The sequence below is a fragment of the Anopheles funestus genome, chromosome 2RL, assembly GCF_943734845.2.
Source record: "Anopheles funestus chromosome 2RL, idAnoFuneDA-416_04, whole genome shotgun sequence".
Lineage (NCBI taxonomy): Eukaryota > Metazoa > Arthropoda > Insecta > Diptera > Culicidae > Anopheles > Anopheles funestus.
Window position 1 is genome coordinate 51,305,410 of NC_064598.1, and position 19,247 is coordinate 51,324,656.

The window sequence follows — 19,247 nt, forward strand, 5'->3', positions numbered from 1 at the left end:
GCAGAGCAGCCCACAGCAGCCACCGTTCCAACCAAACGTCGCCCCGAACTAAAACGCATTTGCCGAACCCAGGGCCAAGTACGGTTCGCGTAAATAAGCGCAACGATCGTCTCCGTTCCGGCTGGTCTGAGTTAGATTAAAGTGTTGAAGAAATATTAATTGCTTCCCGCTCCGGCATTCCTTCGGTTTAACGATGCGAAATTCAGCCACTCTGAAGCCATAAGCTAGCATCATTTGGTAGAAAGCGAAATAAGCAACAATAAAAAAAAGGTGCGCAAAAAAACCTTCCAGTATGCTCCATAGAGGAGAAAAAAAAATTGACACTGAAGGGTGCATTTTTTAGTGTTATCCAACTTGGTCAAGTTTATCATTTGACTCACGGAGATAAAAGTTGCTAGCTTGAGTCATTCAGCGATAAAACATTTTTGCACGATTTTACTAAATTAATTGCATCCATTTGTGGAAGCGTAACGTCACCGAAGTATGGCGATTGTTGTCCTGTGTCGTTCTTTAAATTAACACGATTGTTATCCTGTGTCGTTCTTTAAATTAACATAATAGCACAAAATTATAGTTTCATGCTTTCGTACTTGGTAACCAACATCGATCAAACCGGTCCGTACTGGACAAATTCCCGTGACACGCTTCTAGCTGATGATTCTTATGTTTTGCAGTAGATATGGTTTTCTCACAAAACTAACCTTGGCCTTCAGATTATTCCCACTTTTTTCTTTATTTCTTTTCCAAAATAATACACAAAAAATCAACCCCACAAACCCCACCACGACTAGATACGATGTAAGTACCCCTTCAACCACTATAGCTTCGATTTGGTATTCTTCACCAAATCCCTTAGCTCCCGGCGCAATATTTTACCGCTCGCTGTCTTTGGAATCGTTTCGACAAATCGAACCCCACCGTGTAAGCGCTTCTGTTCGGACACCTTGCCGGCGACAAAGTCCCTTACTTCCTGCTCTGTCAGCTGTTCACCGTATTCCTTCACGACGAACGCAAGCGGCAGCTCGCCGGCACGTTCATCCGGTACACCGATAACAGCCGCATCACTAATCTTCGGATGTTCCAGCAGTATTGCCTCCAGTTCGGCCGGCGGAACCTGGAAACCCTTGTACTTTATCAGCTCCTTAATGCGATCCACGATGAAGAACTCCTGATCGTCATCGTAGTACGCGATGTCTCCGGTGTGCAGCCAACCGTCACCATCGATGGCATTCTCCTTGCCTACGTACCCTTTCATTATCAGCGAGCCCTTAAAGCAAAGCTCACCCCGTTGGTTGGGTCCTAGTGCACGACCCGTCTCCGGATCGATCACCTTCACCCACTGACCCATGCGCACTCTGCCTACGCTACCGGCCTTGTTCTCGAACCCATCCTGCATCAAAACGCCTAGTGTGGTTTCGCTCATGCCATAACCCTGCCGTATGAATGCCACACCGAGTCGTTCTCGTACCTGATCCTCGATCTCCTTGCTCAGTGGAGCCGCACCGCAGAACAGCGTCATGAGTGTTGAAAGATCGTAGTTGTCCACCATCGGATGTTTGGCAAGAAACACCATCAGTGGAGGCACGAGTGTCATAAGGTTTACCCGATACTTCTCGATGCAGCTAAGAAACAGGTGTGGATCGAAACGGGGCATCACCACACATCGGCAGTTATTAGTGACCATGTTGAGCAAACCGACACCGGCCACCACATGGAAAAGGGGCGTTACAGCCAAAGCTACCAGCTGGTCCGGGAGATCAAGCATCTTGGCCGATTCCTTCGAATGTGCAATCGTGGCAATGATACTCTGATGCGTCAACTCTACTCCCTTCGGCAGTCCGGTCGTGCCAGATGATAGGACGATCAGCGCGACGTGTCCCACCTTATTCACAGGTTCCGGTCGATAGCGTTTCAGATCGATTGATCCATTGTCGAGCAAACTGGCAAAGGGAATCACTTCCGGATATTGACCGATAGCTGATGGATGTTCACCACACAGCACCACGCGTGGCTTTTGTCCCTTCATCACACGGAGCGTCTGCATCAGTTTCTCCAGTACATCGGGCGATATAAAGATTAGCTTTGGGTTCGCTAGTTCAATCGCGTGCTTCAGCTCCCCTGCGAGAAAGTGCCAATTTTTTTTGTCCTTATCAATTGCCCACATTCGATAAGCGAGTGCAACCAGCTGATTATAGCCTCTGCTTACCTTCTACATAGGCTGGATTTAGCAGTGCCAATGGAGCACCGGTGAAAATGCTGCCAAACATCGTGATGCAGTACTCTAGGCTGTTTTGACTAAATATTGCCACATTGTCCGTACGCTTGATGCCTAACTTCGACAGACCCAAGGCAAGGCGTGCAGATCGCTCTAATATCTGACTGTAAGTTAGCTCCTCCAGTGTAACCGGATCAATCTACAAAGATGTCACAACGAGAAATAATCAATATTTTTGTCTAACGCACATAACCGCTTAGCTGGTTGGAAGATGACAATACCAAACCAAGGTTCGACGGGCGCAGGTTCAGCTCCTCTACTATAACCTCTCCCAGCGAACCGTACTGGTCCAGGTCAGTTGGGTCGGGTCCACCATATAGAACGTACTGGTCATCCTCCTTTGTATGCATTGTTGCTTCCGGGACACGATCACTTTAATGCACTCAGCTGGTACAGCCAAAAAACTGCGATGGACACGTAAACAACGCCGAAAAAGTACCGACGATCTGCCCTTTGGACTGGCGGAGGGCAAGCAAAGGTTTCACGAGCACGCCGGGTGAGATAGCCAGAGCAAAACAAATAATCGCTCAACTGTCAGCCGAAGCACCCCTCAAGAACCGGTTTCGAACGCGCGAACGTTGCGTGACGAATAGCGCAGACTACACCTGCGTGAGCCACATTAAAGGCGCGATAAAGAACTGACTAGGCGAAGCGTGTTAGTGTTGGTGCGAACTGAAACTGTTTCACTATGGGATTCATGTGGCACAGAAAATGCGTATGCTGTGGAGTTGCCTCAACGAAAATTCAGTCAATTTGAGCCTATCAAACAAAACGGAAACATGGGAGTTTCAAGATAATTATGGTTATCGACTATATCTGGTGCAAATAACGATTGCTTTTCACGTGACCCACAGTCAACCACAAACCTTAAATTTGTTGAAAATGCCTTTAATATGCCAAGAACTACTATTTTACCTTGTGTTGAAGGTTATGTTTCTATTACAAATTGTAACATTACAAATTAGAAATTGTAACATTATTTTTATTTGCTTGTCACTTACACCTACAATTGCTTTTGTACTCCCCTAGGGAATTCGGTGAACAATTTGGTGTAATCACACAATATCAAATATGAAATACTGATCAGGTGACTAGGTGACTAGTTGTCTATCGAAGAAGCAACTTTTGAACTTCTTTTCGATTTGGTTGATCCTTCTACATCAACGATACACTTCACGATGCAACTACTGTGGTGTTTAAGTGTTTGTTTGTGCCTTCTAGTAGCTACGGCAGCTTTTAGAGAAATGGAAGTAGTTCAGTATGTAGCAAATGTGACTACCGTTCTCGCAGCACGCCGTACCGGAACATTTATCTGTTGGTTGCTTCAGTTCAGCTGGGAAAACTCCGCCAAACAGCTTTATAACACATTGTCCAAAGAGCTGTCCGTAAATCAACCACTAACTCTCCTGCAAGCTGATCACACCACCATTTACAACGCAACGTACCTGGTTCCAAACATGGTGACCATAACGCTCGATGTGCTGGACGAGGACCTTAATGTGGAAAATATTGAATCCTGGCTTCAAGCAATTCCAGTCGTGTGCTTTGTAATATTACTTTTCAAGCACACAAACGCTGACCTAGTAGTGCCAATTGCCAACACCTTCGAAACACACGCTCTAGTGAACTTCGTCATGATCGCAGTGAATGAAGATGTTATGTACACGTTTCATAACATGCCCCCGCGAGCAATACTACACAGAGGGTATCCTTCCCCAGAAACCATTTTGTACGATCGGTTGAGTGATATAAAACTGGGCGAGATATCTGCTGCGTACATAAAGGACGTATACACTTACCCTTTTGAGGATAAAATTCCCGGCGAAGATATTCAACTGTTTACACTATTCTTTCAGAGACTGGGCCTACAGATAAACATGAAAGTGGCGCACTGTAATCCGAGGGAATCTTATGTGCAATGTTTGTTTGACCAACACGACATTGTTATATTTGTCAATCGATTCATGCCGTTCTGGTATTCAAGTTTGCTGATCGATGCAATCGAAATGTACAAGTACGGTTTATTTGTTCCGAGCGGTCGTTTGCTTACAATTATGGAAATCTTTTTACTACCATTCAACAGTAGCGTGTGGGTATCGGTGGGTGTTTTGTGCATAATTTTCTACATGTTACAACGTTTCGCTCCAACGCTGTTTCAGAACAATCTTATATTGGTTGCATTGTTCGGGTGGGAGAAACGTAAATTGCGCTTAAGCGGTCAGTGCGAAAAACTGTTCGCCATCGCATTAATCGTATTATTTTTTCACCTCACGTGCGTCTACGAAACAATCGTTATCTCAAGCATGATAAACCGACCGGTAAAACAAAGTCCAAAAACCATTGAGGATTTTCTTACGGCTAATATAGAAGTATTGTACGACTCGCAAAAGTTAGACATTGAACGTTACAATATGAATGTTCATGGTATGGCTTTACGATCAGCTTCCAGTTATACAGCGTTAGAAAATAATGCATATTTGAGCAACCTGCTTTCATTGGAGCTCCTATCAAACGCTGTAACCAACATTGATCATTTTACCGAACGACCACGGCACGTTATTTTGAAACAATTTGTTTGGGAAGGTATGGCTTTCTACTACTTTCGAGAAAAATCAATATTTACTAACAGGTTCGCTAGATTTCGACGGTTGGCGTTTGAAGCAGGATTGCAACGACACTGGCGACAAGAGTTACTGTTGCATTACATGCGCAAACATAACTTAGCGTACCACAGTATGGCTAATCAAGAGAAAAAAATCATAAAACTCGACAAAATATCACCTGTATTTAAATTGCTGCTTATTGTATGGGGTGCATCAGTCTTAGTATTTGCTATTGAAAATTGTGTGTTTGTACTACAGAATAAATATTGCACTTGAATTTTCAAAAATTATATCTGTCTTCTGTACTACTTATACATTGCTGTTGTAAGTGTTTTTAAAGAAAATACACAGTTAATTGCAAACACTTTTTCATTCGTTATTAAATAATTACGAAAGAAGAACGATCCGTACGCCGTATTGTTGAATTATTTGATATTTGATTTTACATTTTGTGCACATTGTTCAACATTTTTCAGTTCTGAAATCATCCGTGGTTTGCTGAAATGTTCATTTTTAAAACATTACGAAAGTGGAAAAAAACGTTACGAAAGCCATTAGGAAAATCGGTCTCCTCATAAACACAGTCGTCCTCCATACTATCCTTTGCAGCGCAATGTATCACGTACCGAATAATACATCTTTGTAAATGAAAAAACTTTGAAGTACTGGACGAAAATGGCGACTTTCAAACTATTAAGCTAGAACCTGCCGTAAAATCGTAATCGTAAATCGTAAATCAAAATCATAAAAAAGTTGAATTGTAACACATCTTCTAGAAGAAAAGATCGTTCAAACATGAAATCGAAATTTTTACAAAATCACTAACTGAACCCGGAAACTTAGATTTGCCCTGAAAAAATTTCAAGCAAACATTTTGAAAGTTTAATCTTGATCCGTGTGGCATAGAGCGGCGATTAGAGAAAATCGTCCATAAATTAAGAAAACTTAAACTCTTACCATTCACGATCGAAATTATATTTCCAATGAAAGCATTTTTTTCTACTTCTTTTGTGACACTAAAGCTTCAACAGACATTTCTGGCTTACCTTGACGATTGGGATTAGATGCCAGGCCCTGAAATGTATGGTAGATCTCTTTACGAACCTACACAAAGGAAATGGACTATTTTGCCTTGTCTTCAATCTAGAGAGAGCCATTTGCGACTTCTACCTTCTGGGTCTAACTTCTATAAGTCAATCCAAATCATGGAATACGCTGATGACAAAGACATGATTGGTGCTGTGCAGTAAACGGAATCCCGCGGAATGAAGATTAACCAGGCAAAAATAAAATTAACCGCTTTTTTGAATATCTGTATCGCGAATCTGTATTTGCTGGAGAGAAAATAGCTACCACATCAACATAGCAATATATGCTAGAACAAAAAATATGATCAATCTATTAAGTTATCTTATAAGTTGTTTCAGCCTTCGTAGTACTAGGAACTTTTATGGATAGGAATAGTGGCGGATAGAGTGGCGGATCCGCCCAAAATCGAATGTATGCATCAAATAAGTTATATTTCGTATTCAGCGAATGTTACAAAGCACTTGCAAATATTAATTTATTTCTAAATCTATTTCGACAATTCTAAGGTTTGCTGGAAGTAGTTCTTATGTCAATAAATTGTATAATGTTAAGTACTGAAGAGGGAATACAATTCGCAAAATTTAAATTCGCACGAAAAAAATCGAGTTTTAAAATCTGCATAAATCGAATCCGCAAGCCAAATTGCAGTACAAACAAAGTGAGAACCGTGCTGGTAAAAAAAAACTGGCGGTTACATGACCAATCGCTTTCAGATATTTTGATGATTAGATTAGGTGCTCCTGTTAATGTTGATTGAATCAAGCTTCGTAAGGAGATCGGAGCAATAACGATTGTTCCGTAACGGCAAATTTAGTAAATTTGATGTCACGAGAATTAAAAGCAGTTTTAATTGCACGCAGAAACGCGGCAGAGCGTTACTTTATTCTCTGGGTTCTTTTTTTCCTTTTAGCTGAACCGTTCATTATATTTAAAACAATTATCTCAGACAAAAAACATGCATAAATCAACACTTGAGCCCCAACAACCGTTTTATTGAAAAACGATAGTATGCAATTAATAAAAAATTGCTCCACTCGCAGGGATCATTTAATTATTACGTTATGTTTCATGAGAAGGGGATTTATTATAATGTTACGATTGTAAAGTAAAAATATTTCCAAATTTGTTTTTCGTAGTCTTTTCCTTGACTTAACCACCTCCAAGTTCATGCCGGCAAATTTTTAACTTACTAGTCTTGTTTTTACCACGTAGTCAGATAGTCAGTCCTTATTGCAGGGTGACAGTCCAGATGGGATTTGACACCCAGTCCTGTCGTTTGGAACCGTCAACGTTACGTGTTTTTACATTTTAGAAAAAACGTATATCAGAGATATCTAATACAAGTTCCTCTTATCAATCATATATGATAGATATCATATTGTGTACTGAAAACAATTGATATATTTATCGCTTAAAAACATATAGTATTCAAAGTATATTCTCTTGCTTGAAGAACAGCCAGAACATCTAAAAACAGCTTTTGTTCTTCTTGATTTTATATCATAAAAAAATAAGAATGAAGACTAGTGCAAAGAAACCTCATCGTTCCATCTGAACAAGAAATTGCTGAATAAGATCACCAAAAAACATCCGATGGTACTGGTAAAAACAAATTAAAAAAAAAAAACAATTTATGAAGCACGACGTCATATCCTCTCGACGTTTACACCACGTCATAATCACGAATAAAACATGGAAAAGAACATGGTTTTACCTTCAAGACTTGTGATAAATTTTGTATTTTTTCGTTACGTAATAAATGAATGATCCCTTAAGAGTAATTTTAATTCCTTTAATTTTATATCGATTGCTAACAAACAAACGATTAAAATTGTATATGTACTACGACGTACTAAGCCCTCAAAACACGACATTTGCAGCCAGTACAACATGAACCTTCGGATCAGAACGTATTTTGTATTCATAGCTATCTTCTCCGTACAAGCTGTCACCGCCGAACGATCAATCGACGTTGCTCAGTATGTGACGAATGTGACTCATTTTATCGAGGATCAGTACGCCGGATCATTCGTCTGCTGGTTGCTTCAATACAGCGTAGAATTCCTGCCCGGATCACTACACAACACACTGGCCCAATCGCTGTTTGCTCGCGAAAATGTGCTTCTGATACAGGCGGATCTCTACACACCTTATAACTCTTCGTATCTCACGCCCAACATGGTTATCATCTTTGTCAAAACATTGAACGAAGATGTAAACATAACTCATTTAAACCACTGGCTCGATGCAACACCAAGTCAAGCAGTCGTATTCATCCTGTTCAGCCTCACCAATCCATCGCTGGTGCCTTCAGTTGCTGAAAACTTTCTGTTACATGGAATAATTAATTTGATAATGATTTCTACAAACCAAGATGCTATCTTCACTTTCCAGTATGCTCCAATAAGGACCTTAACGCATACTGGCTTTCCGCATCCACAAACATTGCTGTACAATCGACTGAAGAAATTAAAAGTGCGATCAACGATAATAAGCATCGTAAGAGATATATATACCAATCCTGTTGAAGGAGATACCGAAGGAGAAGACGCTAAGCTGTTCAAACTGTTCTTCAAAAGATTCAACATAACTCCATCATTTCTCGAAATAATTTGTTCGTTTAACAATAATTCGCTTTTGCGATGTCTTCAACAATCGAATGGTCTCTTTTTTGCCAATCGCCTTTCTTTCACTAAATATTCTCCTCAATTGGTTGATACAATGGAAGTAGATAAGATAGTTATTTTCGCTCCTAAGGGAGAAACTATGACATTCGCCAGAATCATACTAGAGCCATTTCAGTCCATCGTGTGGATATTGCTACTAATTTTGTGTTCTATCGTTTATTTGATATGCCACCTTTCTCCAAACCTTATCCAAAATGATTTACTTCTTCTTGCCCTAATGGGTATAGAGAAGAAGAATCTAAGATTTACTAGTCGTTTTGAAAAGTTGTTTGCCGCTTCATTGATTATACTGTTCTTTCAACTCAAGTGTGCCTACGAAACTAAATTTATATCGTACATGATCGATAGACCTACCGAACCCGACCCCAGGACGATCGCAGATCTTCACCGTAGAAACTGTCAGGTAATCGTCAACTCCCACACATTCAAACCACATCGATTCCATGAACCGTTGGGTGAATTAATGCTGGTTTCTAATGACCGTTCAGTGGAAGTAAAAGACAAAGCTCTCTTGGTCTATCACATACGTCTACAGATGATTTTGAAGGATGCCGTGAATATAGATCCAGCCAATGGAAAACACCGATTCGTTGTACTCCAGGAAACATTAGGCGAAGAATTATCATTTTACTTTTTTCGCCAAAATAGCCTGTTTCAGCAAGAATTTATGCAGTTTCGGCGATTTGTTTTCGAGGCAGGATTTCAACAACACTGGAGAAAAATAATTAAGACATTCTATGATAGAAAAAGGTGGAACATTATTAGAAATATGTTCAGTATCGAGGATGCGATTATTCAACTCAGTACTCTTAAACCACTATACATCTGCATTATTCTGCAATGGCTTCTTGCAATAGTTGTTTTTATATGTGAATTAATAGTCTTTTATGCACCATTTTGGAAGAAACAAATTATTGAAGCAAAGTTAATAGGGAGAAAGCACAAAGTATAAACTAAAAAAGCTTGTCAATAAATGTAGTCTTTGAAACCAACATTATTTTATTTCATTGTCCCTTCTTTATGTGACATAATTCTCTTTATGTGAAGCAATGAAACAATTCAACATGGTTTAGCATCGTTCCAAGGGTGTTTTAACATTTTTTAAATAAAACAAACCATTCCATGCTTTGGAGCGTAATCTGCTGTTAATTTCGTTACCCCTTTTATGGATGCGTTTCTGTTCAACACATGTACGGTTCACGGCCCACAAAATAGTGCGTTAAAAATACGCACGACCACATCAACGTTCTTCGCGTGCTTACTCACACGCCTTTAAACGCACAGTTTGTTATCGGGCAGCAAAACAAGGGCCGCTAGAGATGCATTCGTAATAGTATAGTGTAAACCGTGGTCACGCACTGTAGCAAACGGTATGAGCACCGACGAGAAGTACGTCTTCTATGGAGGATCGTTGGAGGAACCGATCGAAGCCGGCTGTCGTTCGCTGGGTGAACTGATCATCAAACGTTTGAAGGAGAACGGAAACGGGGTAGCATTCGTAAGTACCCGTCAATTAGGGTGGAAACATTCTAAACACAAACGCAACATAACAGTTCCCTATCTGTACGGCGTAGATCGATGGCATGACAGACGAAAAGTTTACGTACGCCGATGTACTGGAACGATCCGTTCGACTGGCAAACCGGTTCCACCGGCTGGGTATTAAGAAAGATACGGTGGTGGCGGTTATGTGCGAGAACCGTATCGAGATGCCGATCGTGACGTTTGCGGCGACGTATTTGCGAGCGATACCGATTCTTCTCAACCCGGGCTACACCGCTACGGAGCTGGCGCATGTGTTGAAGCAAACGCAACCGCGTGCCATCTTCGCGTCGCCCCTGGCAATGGCCACCCTGCAGCCGCTGCTGAAAACCGTGCCATCTATAAAGTTAACCGTTCTGTTTGGTGACAAAAAACCGCACCCGAAGGTAACACTGTTTCAAGAACTGTTTGACCGGAACCGGGCTCAGTACATTAGCTTCACACCGCAACCAGCACAGCTGGACGATCAGGTCGGTCTGATGGTGCTATCCTCGGGTACTACCGGGCTTCCGAAGGCAGTCCAGCTGACGCAACACAACATCATGTGTGTGTTGGCGTACATGCGTGAAAACTCAAAAGTCATACCGTTCGAACAGATCGGACTGGGGCTGCTACCCTATTTTCACGTGTACGGTTACATGGTGCTGATGCACTCGCTCGTAAACTGTAGATTGCTTGTAACGCTGTCCCGATTCGAGCCGACGCTTTTCCTCTCCACGATCCAGAAGTACCGTGTGACGATCGCATCCATTGCTCCACCGCTGATGGTTTTCCTCGCAAAGCATCCGCTGGTCGACAAGTACGATCTAAGCTCGCTCGTTTTCCTTGGCTGTGGGGCAGCACCGCTAAGCAAGGAGCTCGAGCTGGCCGTTATGAAGCGTTTGCCGAACCTGCAAATGATTCTGGTCGGGTATGGGCTCAGCGAAACATCGCTCGGTGTTACAACGCGGGCCTCTGACGTGCACGGTAGTGTCGGCAAGGTAAACAAGCTGAGTTGGCTAAAAGTGGTCGACGTGAAGACGGGCCGTACACTCGGTCCACGGGAGACAGGTGAAATCTGCGTCAAGGGTCCGTTAGTCATGAAGGGATACCTTAACAATGAACGCGAAACGCGCGCTATGATTGATCGTGACGGTTGGCTGCATACCGGCGACACCGGCTACTTTGATGAGGACGAAAACTTCTACATCGTCGATCGCATAAAGGATCTTATCAAGTACAAGGGCTTCCAGGTGCCACCGGCCGAGGTGGAAGCGGTACTACTGACGCATCCAAGCATTAAAGATTGTGCCGTGGTGGGACGTCCGGATCTTTCAGCCGGTCAGCTGCCTGCCGCATTTGTGGTGCTGCAACCGGGCGCAAACCTTACCGAAGCCGAGGTAATACAATACGTAGCCGAACGGTTGTCCAAGCAGAAGCAACTTCACGGTGGTGTTCGTTTCATGCACGAAATACCCAAAACGGCCAGTGGAAAAATTTTACGACGCGAGCTAGCTGCACTGTTCCCCAAGGCGAAGCTCTAAATCAAGCGAAAGTGACACGTCACGCTGATAAAAGTGGATCATAATGTAAGCGTGAGGTCAATAAATGCGGGAGGTTGGACGAGAAGCAAATAAACAATTGTATCGCCACGACGATAAGGAACCGTCAACGATGGAACGTTTGTTAAATAGCAGGGCAGGTTGATAACGAATAACTGCTGGTTCATTGTACGAATTTTTGGCAAGATTCCCTGCAAGTTCCCCGCAGTGATTCAGTGAAAAAGGGTGTATAAAAAGACTGTAGACAAGATTCATTGTAGATGTAATTTCATGGAGATTATGTAGTTAAACATAAATGGGAATTTGTTAGGCATTAATAAATAGAACCTGTATCAGTAGTATAATATGTCTAATCGATTGCAAATAGCGAATACGAACAAACCCTAAGACAACCATTTTGTTATCTCCAGTATTAAGCATGTTATCTTCAAAACGCCAAACACAACTTATTTTTGTACTTCATGATAACATTAAAGACCAATGCTAAGATGAACATAACATTCCACAATTTGTTGCCTCAACAAAAACAACTTGTTGGCCCATCACTATCTCCGAAACACTGTCTGCTCTAGGTGAAGCACTTGTAGCATTCAGACACAATTGATAATTGGTATGGAGCAGGCAGCATCCGAGCGGTTTGTGCTGTACGGTGGTGATCTACGTAACAGCATCGAGGATGGTTGCAACTCTTTTGGCGAACTGGTCGTGAAACGGTTACATCGCAATGGCGACGAGGTGGCACTGGTAATTGAAATAGTGTTTTTTTTAAATTCCAATTCCTCTACTCATACATACCCTTGTCGTTGACAGGTGGACGCAGTTTCTGGAGATTCGCTCACATACCATCAGATTCTAGCCCGTGCACTCAAGCTAGCCAACCGTTTCCATCGGCTCGGCATTAAACGTAACAGCGTGGTTGGAATATGTAGTGAAAATAGCATTCACTTCCCCATCATTACGTTTGCTACGATTATGCTGGGCGGTACAGTGCTACCGATCAACTATAGCTACAGCTCCTCCGAGTTGAAGCACGTATTGCTGCTAACCAAACCCGTCGCTCTGTTTGCGTCCGAGGTACCGCTTCGTAAGATCATCGCGATGCGTGATGCTCTGCCATCCGTTAAGCTGCTCGTTTCGCTCGGTAAGAATCGCCCAACGCGTGGAGTTGCCTTGCTAGATGATTTCTTCGATTCCAGCCCGATCAGTAATATGCGCAGTTTCACGCCACAACCTGTTCCGCTCAAAAAACAAGTCGCGGTGATGGTGATGTCGTCCGGTACAACAGGACTCCCGAAAGCGGTACAGCTAACGCATCATAATGTGATGACTGTGATGGCCTACCAGGCGGAAGATCCTCGCTACACTGAATTACCGGTGCCATTGCGCGTACTGGGACTGTTACCGTTTTACCATGTGTTTGGTTTTATGCTATCGCTTAACAGTTGCCTCAACAAGGTTCCAATGGTGGTACTGTCTCGCTTTGAGCCGAATCTGTTTCTACGCACTATCCAGGATCATCGCATTACCATGGCAAGTCTCGTACCGCCGCTGGTCGTCTTCCTGGCCAAAAGTCCGCTAGTGGATAGTTACGATTTAAGCTCACTGTATGCCGTGCTTTGTGGTGCTGCACCACTCAGCCGGGAGATAGAAGAGCTGGTCCGATCCCGGCTACCGAATGTGCAAACGATCCGAACCGGTTATGGTATGAGCGAAACTTCGCTTGGAGTGATATCGCGCACAAACGAAAAGGTTGGTTCCGTCGGCAAGGTACATAAAACCACTCACGTGAAGGTGGTTGATCTAGAAACGGGTTGTGCGCTTGGTTCGAACCAAACAGGTGAGATTTGCATCAAAGGCCCATTGGTGATGAAAGGCTATCTTCACAATGATCGTGCAACATCTGAAATGATCGATACCGACGGATGGCTGCATACTGGCGACATTGGATATTACGATGGAGAGCAAGACTTTTACATTGTCGATCGCATTAAAGATCTGATCAAGTACAAAGGATTCCAGGTGCCACCGGCCGAACTGGAGGATGTGCTGCTCAGCCATCCAAAGATACGTGACTGTGCCGTAGTTGGTGTTCCGGACGAAGTGGCCGGCGAACTTCCGGCAGCTTTTGTGGTAATCCAACCTGGAACAAAAGTCACCGAACAGGAAGTAATCCAATGCGTGGCATCCAAATTGTCACCCCAAAAGCATCTTCGTGATGGTGTTTACTTTGTCGACGAGATACCCAAAACCGGTAGTGGTAAGATATTGCGCCGTGAACTTCGAAATTCTTTGCAACATCCAAAATCAAAACTGTAATTAGGCAAGCCATTTGCAATATTCATTAGATAGTTCGAGGATATGGTTTTTAAATGTTATTGCAAAATTTAATAAAGAAAAACTCTTCTAAATCCCGATTACAGTTTAAACCAATAGCTGTAATTTTTCTACTGAAACCATCCGAATCAATTAAAATTAAGTTTAAGGACTCGTCTTGAATTCATTCCTTATTACTTTTTCTGCTCCGTCAAACGTATTCAATACCATCCATCTTTTAATCGCCAACTACTTAAACAGTGTCATTTGGAACATTCTGTATCTATGAACACCTCCATGGGCGATTTGAGTTTCATTTTCAGTACGACCGCTTAACCGCTCTGTGTCAAAATCTGCCATCAAAATATCTCCTCCAAAAAAAACAGACCGTAACGTTCGAAACGGATAATAAAACGGGAGAAATTAATTCACCATAGAACACGATGGGAAAGGTTTAAGTGTTGTTTTACACCAACCAATCGTCCCGCTAGTGTCCTTTTTTTTCTTTGCTTCTCAATCTTCGTTAAAACATTGAGTCATTTCTCGGTTCTCTCGTTTTTACCACGGCCGCCGCATCATTTCGAAACGGTTCATTGGGAGCTTTCGGCTATCCTGGAAAGGAATTTTAATTTTGAAGGATAATGAATTCACGGAATATCTGAATATTTCTTTCGTGGGTTGGAACATAGGGAAAAAAACGATACCGAAACACATTCAACGCATCGTGTTTATTGAGTTTCTCTTTTAGTATCAACATAATCGACCATTCCACGGATGGATCTTCAACGGCTACAGGAAGGAAATCGTACCATGGTTTTGTGGTTATTTCTATTGGGACATTGCACAAAACATCACAGCAGCGTAGCATCTCGTTCTTTTTTTCCCCTCCTAACGTGGCACCAGTCCCATCAAAGAATCAATTTCACTAATTAACTGTAAAACATCCGGGCATCTCCGTGTCTCCGGAAACGGAATACATAAGAAATAAAATATAAACTCGAAACTAACCTAAAAAAAAACAAAAATTGCTTGGAAAATATTCGCACGTAACTGAAGTTAAGCTCAAGGTTTGAGGCAACGACAGATAATTTGTGACCATGTCAACTGGGCCCGGTTCTATGCAATCCACGGCAAATAATTATCTCACACTAACAGCAAAACCGTAAGCCACTGATACTGGCCACAGGTTTTTAGAAAACCTTTCAACGAAATTAGAGTTTCTGTACAATGTTATTTAGAACGCAAGATCGGACTTAATGCCCGTAAAAACTCAATACTAAACAAACGGAAAATTTAATCTCAAGAGTTCACATTTCGAAAATTCTACTAGAATAAACTAACCATTCTTTTTAATTAATAACATATAAACATGTAAAATAGAATCTAAATTTAATTTAATTAAGTAAGGCTCATTTTTGCACTTTCCTGGGGGTTTTGTTTTGCTCTTTTCGACCTTTTACTGTGCTAAGAAGATAAGAACGTGTTTATCAACAGAGGAATGCTATCTTGTGACAATAATGAGTTTGAATTGTCTGGGAATATCAACTCATAAACAATAATAAAATTACTCTTCCTAAACACAGAATAGTAGCAAAAAAATGCAAGAGCATGAAAAAACGGAGCTAAACCCACAAAGCGTCCATCAAAAAATGGTAAAGTTGTTCATGTTACAACGCGTCCCAGTAGCTAGTCATGTTTCTGTTCATTACGGAAATAATATTATGCGGTAAGAAAGCATCAAACTACTACCAGTATCTTTCAGTGCCGACCAGCCTCTCCTGTCTGTTGCATTATCAACTTCTCACGAGATAACGAGAACGAGCTGCGAGTACTCTTTTAATCATCGTCCGCTTATTCCGCATCCAGTGTCAATCTAACCATTCGTCACGATGGAACAACCCGCATATGAAGACAATTTAATCGTACGTGGTGCACCAGCACCAGCTGATCTTACGTTGGGATCACGATCTCTCGGTGAACTGTTTCTGAAAGTGCTCCGTAAGACTCCGGCCAGTGTGGCACTGGTTGATGGTGTAACTGGTAAGGAGTATTCGTACGCCGAGGTGCTGGAGCGTTCGTGTCAGCTGGCCGCTTACCTGCAGGATCACAACATTAAGCGCGGTGATGTGGTGGCAATAGTGGCCGAAAACCGTAGCGAGTACCCGATCACGATCATTGCACTGTTGGCGGTTGGAGCTACTGTCGCACTGTTCAATCCAAGTTACACCTCACGTAAGTTGGACGGCATACAAATTGTGTCTCGCATAAAGCATCCATTAATCGAGATTCATTTCCATTTTCTGTCCATTGTACAGGCGAACTCGTACATGCGTTGAACGTTGCCTGTCCGAAGCTTGTGTTCGTTTCATCATTGGCCAGTAGCGCACTGCTGAAAGCTAGCCGATCTGTCAAGCAGGGCTTCAGCGTTATCTCTTACGATGCACTGGAACGTTGGACAACCTTTGGTCAATGTTTGCAGCGATCAAACAGACGCTGTACTGCCGATTCATTGCAACCAGAACCGGTAGATATTGCCGACGAAGTGGCTATCATCGTGATGTCCTCCGGTACGACTGGTTTACCGAAGGGTGTTCTTATCACTCACCGTAATGTGATGGCTACGATGGCTAACGTGCGAGAGGCACTGGATAAAGGGTTCCCGCTACATTGCAGTCTCGATGTGCTGCCCTGGTTCCATGTGGCTGGCGGTATGTCCATGGTAAGCTGGCTCGGTGCTAACCTTACCGTGGTCTATCTGCCACGATTCGAACCACACACTTACCTGCGCTGTATCGAACGGTATCGACCGAGCTTCCTTAACATGGTGCCACCGATTGTGGTCTTCCTGGCGAAACACGCGGCCGTACTCGAGTACGATCTGTCCTCGGTGCAAACGATCGCCTGTGGAGCGGCACCTCTCAGCCGGGAAGTAGAAGAATTGATCTTTGCACGGCTACCGGGTATACGCATCCGACAGGGTTACGGGATGAGCGAAACTACCCAAGCAATCACATTCTACGATAGTGACGTACCCAAACCGGGTAGCATTGGTAAAGTGCGTGCCGGTCAGCTCGGCAAAGTGGTCGACCCTGATACGGGCCGTGTCCTTGGTCCCGGACAACACGGTGAGCTTTGCTTCAAGGGTACCCTGATCATGAAAGGTTACATCGGAGCAGAACGTGTAATCGATGCTGATGGATGGCTGCACACCGGCGATATTGGGTATTACGATGCTGATGGGGATTTCTTCATCGTGGATCGGTTGAAGGAGTTGATCAAGTATAAAGCATTCCAGGTAGCACCGGCTGAGTTGGAAGCATTGCTGTTAAGCCACCCGGGCGTGAAAGATTGTGCAGTAGTTGGCAAAACAGACGAGCGTGTTGGTGAACTACCGACAGCATTTGTAGTAAAAGCCGAGGGTATTTCGGTCTCAGAGGCACAGCTAGTACGGCACGTTGAAGAACGAGTGTCGAACGAGAAACGATTGCGTGGAGGAGTTATGTTCGTTGAGGAGATTCCAAAGACGGCGAGTGGCAAAATCTTGCGCCGCACGTTACGTGAGTTGGCAAATCAGAAGGCAAAGTTGTAATTATGTTAAGGTGTAGGTTAAACAAACCATAAATACATACTTAACAGCCTTTTCATTATTCAACAATTAATTTTAGTTAAATAATTATTATATAAATTTGTCAGAACTTTTTCATTATTTTTTATAATGCAGTAGAGTAGAAGCATTAATTTCGATAAAATGATCGATAATGTATGTACATAAAAGTAACTATTTACAATTTGTATGGTTTACACTTTTGGGAAAGTGGGATTTAGGGACATTGATAATATAAAAGTAAATACAATTCACTCAACCGTATTAGCCACCTCTGGTAGTAATAATGTTAATGAATTTATTTTTTTTATATAGATAACATTACGTTTGAAGTTTGTTTTAACAACTTAATGTACAGATATTATTCGACAACTAAAATAAAAATATTAATATTGTACGACTCGGCAACACTGTCAGTCTTGGTATAAATCATAACTAAACCATACTCTCCGTACGAACATTTTATTATACAAATATGAACATTTCAAACCACAAAAGGATAAACAGAAAATAAACCTCAAAGGAGGACAAATTCGAACTCGGTTACAGGATCAAATAAGACTAAGAGAAAATACCAAATTGTTTACAAACTAATACTCCCTGCTTTCAAAATATTTCAAAAAACAAAGTGAATAATTAATAAAGAAGTACTTACCATGTCCCATCCTGAAATGTGTGGTGTATACAAGATTTAATGATGAAAAGTGAGTTCCTATCCCAAAACCCAATTGCAAAGCATACAGAACACCTTTTGTCGATCAAAAAGATGCATTACACTAATACAGGCAGCTAGCTGGTGCCGTCGATCGATGTGTGCGCAACCCAAAAAACGCACTCGACATATCCAGAACCAATGGCCATCCGGCATATTTCTAGCACACGTGTAGCACGAATGGAGGGACAGAAAGAGAGATAGAGAAGAGAAAGAAAAAAAAACGAACCATACACAGAATACTATGCCATATCTAAGCTGCATCCACATTTTTCATCATGAAGTACACTCTACACGATGGGAAAATATCTACCTATCGGCTAGCAATTCAGCTCAAGCATGATGCAAGATGTGTGCCGAATCGGTATGTGGCAATCTGGGTGTATACAAATAATCATTCAATTAGTCTGATTAGGTTTCGTTCGATCAATCGATCGATCAGTTCCAGTTCTACACCCGGAGTCTCACAAATACGGCTCCGGATAAGGTTTGAAGAGGGGAAAGTTAGGAAATATTGCATTTCTTTTTTTTTGTATGTCTATTCAAATATCGTACTTTTTGTTCATCGAATCGCTTCACACCACAATGAAGATTGAAAATTGTGAAAACAAGCACAACAGCAGTAGCTTGGCATGTACGCCACTATCAGCCTTTATCTATCCTTTTCTTCTACTCACCTGGCATCAAACGGTCCCTTCGGATGTATCGGAAAGCGAAGGAAAACTTCGTCCTACGTTCCTTAGCGAGGCAAATCGGGCAAAGTGGAGCGAAAAATTACCTTATCCTATAAATGCATCACCTTCAACGGACCAAAACAGGTGATGAAGATGGACACAGAACGGAGTGGATAAGATGTCCCGGAAAATCGTACCTGGTTGTGA

The 19,247-nt window shown here is 42.4% G+C and overlaps 6 protein-coding genes across 6 annotated transcripts; 5 read left to right on the forward strand and 1 right to left on the reverse strand.

Annotated features, from left to right (window-relative positions):
- Positions 1–714: 714 nt before the first annotated feature.
- On the reverse strand, positions 715–2,865 carry LOC125761665 (luciferin 4-monooxygenase-like). The gene is made up of 3 exons (XM_049423009.1): positions 2,497–2,865; positions 2,207–2,414; positions 715–2,118 (listed from the first exon to the last, which is right to left on the reverse strand). The coding sequence occupies exons 1-3, from the start codon at positions 2,623–2,625 to the stop codon at positions 818–820; spliced, it is 1,638 nt and encodes a 545-aa protein (XP_049278966.1). The 5' UTR covers positions 2,626–2,865; the 3' UTR covers positions 715–817.
- A 74-nt stretch (positions 2,866–2,939) lies between these two features.
- LOC125761663 (uncharacterized) lies at positions 2,940–6,312 on the forward strand. The gene has a single exon (XM_049423006.1). It carries the CDS (start codon positions 3,454–3,456, stop codon positions 5,152–5,154), a length of 1,701 nt encoding a protein of 566 aa, XP_049278963.1. The 5' UTR covers positions 2,940–3,453; the 3' UTR covers positions 5,155–6,312.
- Positions 6,313–7,419: 1,107 nt separating this feature from the next.
- On the forward strand, positions 7,420–9,606 carry LOC125774894 (uncharacterized). The gene has a single exon (XM_049445261.1). It carries the CDS (start codon positions 7,858–7,860, stop codon positions 9,604–9,606), a length of 1,749 nt encoding a protein of 582 aa, XP_049301218.1. The 5' UTR covers positions 7,420–7,857.
- A 259-nt stretch (positions 9,607–9,865) lies between these two features.
- Positions 9,866–12,233, forward strand: LOC125761668 (uncharacterized). The gene is made up of 2 exons (XM_049423012.1): positions 9,866–10,152; positions 10,229–12,233. The coding sequence occupies exons 1-2, from the start codon at positions 10,027–10,029 to the stop codon at positions 11,717–11,719; spliced, it is 1,617 nt and encodes a 538-aa protein (XP_049278969.1). The 5' UTR covers positions 9,866–10,026; the 3' UTR covers positions 11,720–12,233.
- A 100-nt stretch (positions 12,234–12,333) lies between these two features.
- LOC125761666 (uncharacterized) lies at positions 12,334–14,163 on the forward strand. Its single transcript, XM_049423010.1, has 2 exons — positions 12,334–12,481; positions 12,548–14,163. Exons 1-2 carry the CDS (start codon positions 12,350–12,352, stop codon positions 14,051–14,053), a joined length of 1,638 nt encoding a protein of 545 aa, XP_049278967.1. The 5' UTR covers positions 12,334–12,349; the 3' UTR covers positions 14,054–14,163.
- A 1,047-nt stretch (positions 14,164–15,210) lies between these two features.
- On the forward strand, positions 15,211–18,326 carry LOC125761667 (uncharacterized). The gene is made up of 2 exons (XM_049423011.1): positions 15,211–16,282; positions 16,366–18,326. Exons 1-2 carry the CDS (start codon positions 15,940–15,942, stop codon positions 17,637–17,639), a joined length of 1,617 nt encoding a protein of 538 aa, XP_049278968.1. The 5' UTR covers positions 15,211–15,939; the 3' UTR covers positions 17,640–18,326.
- The last annotated feature ends 921 nt before the right edge of the window (positions 18,327–19,247 follow it).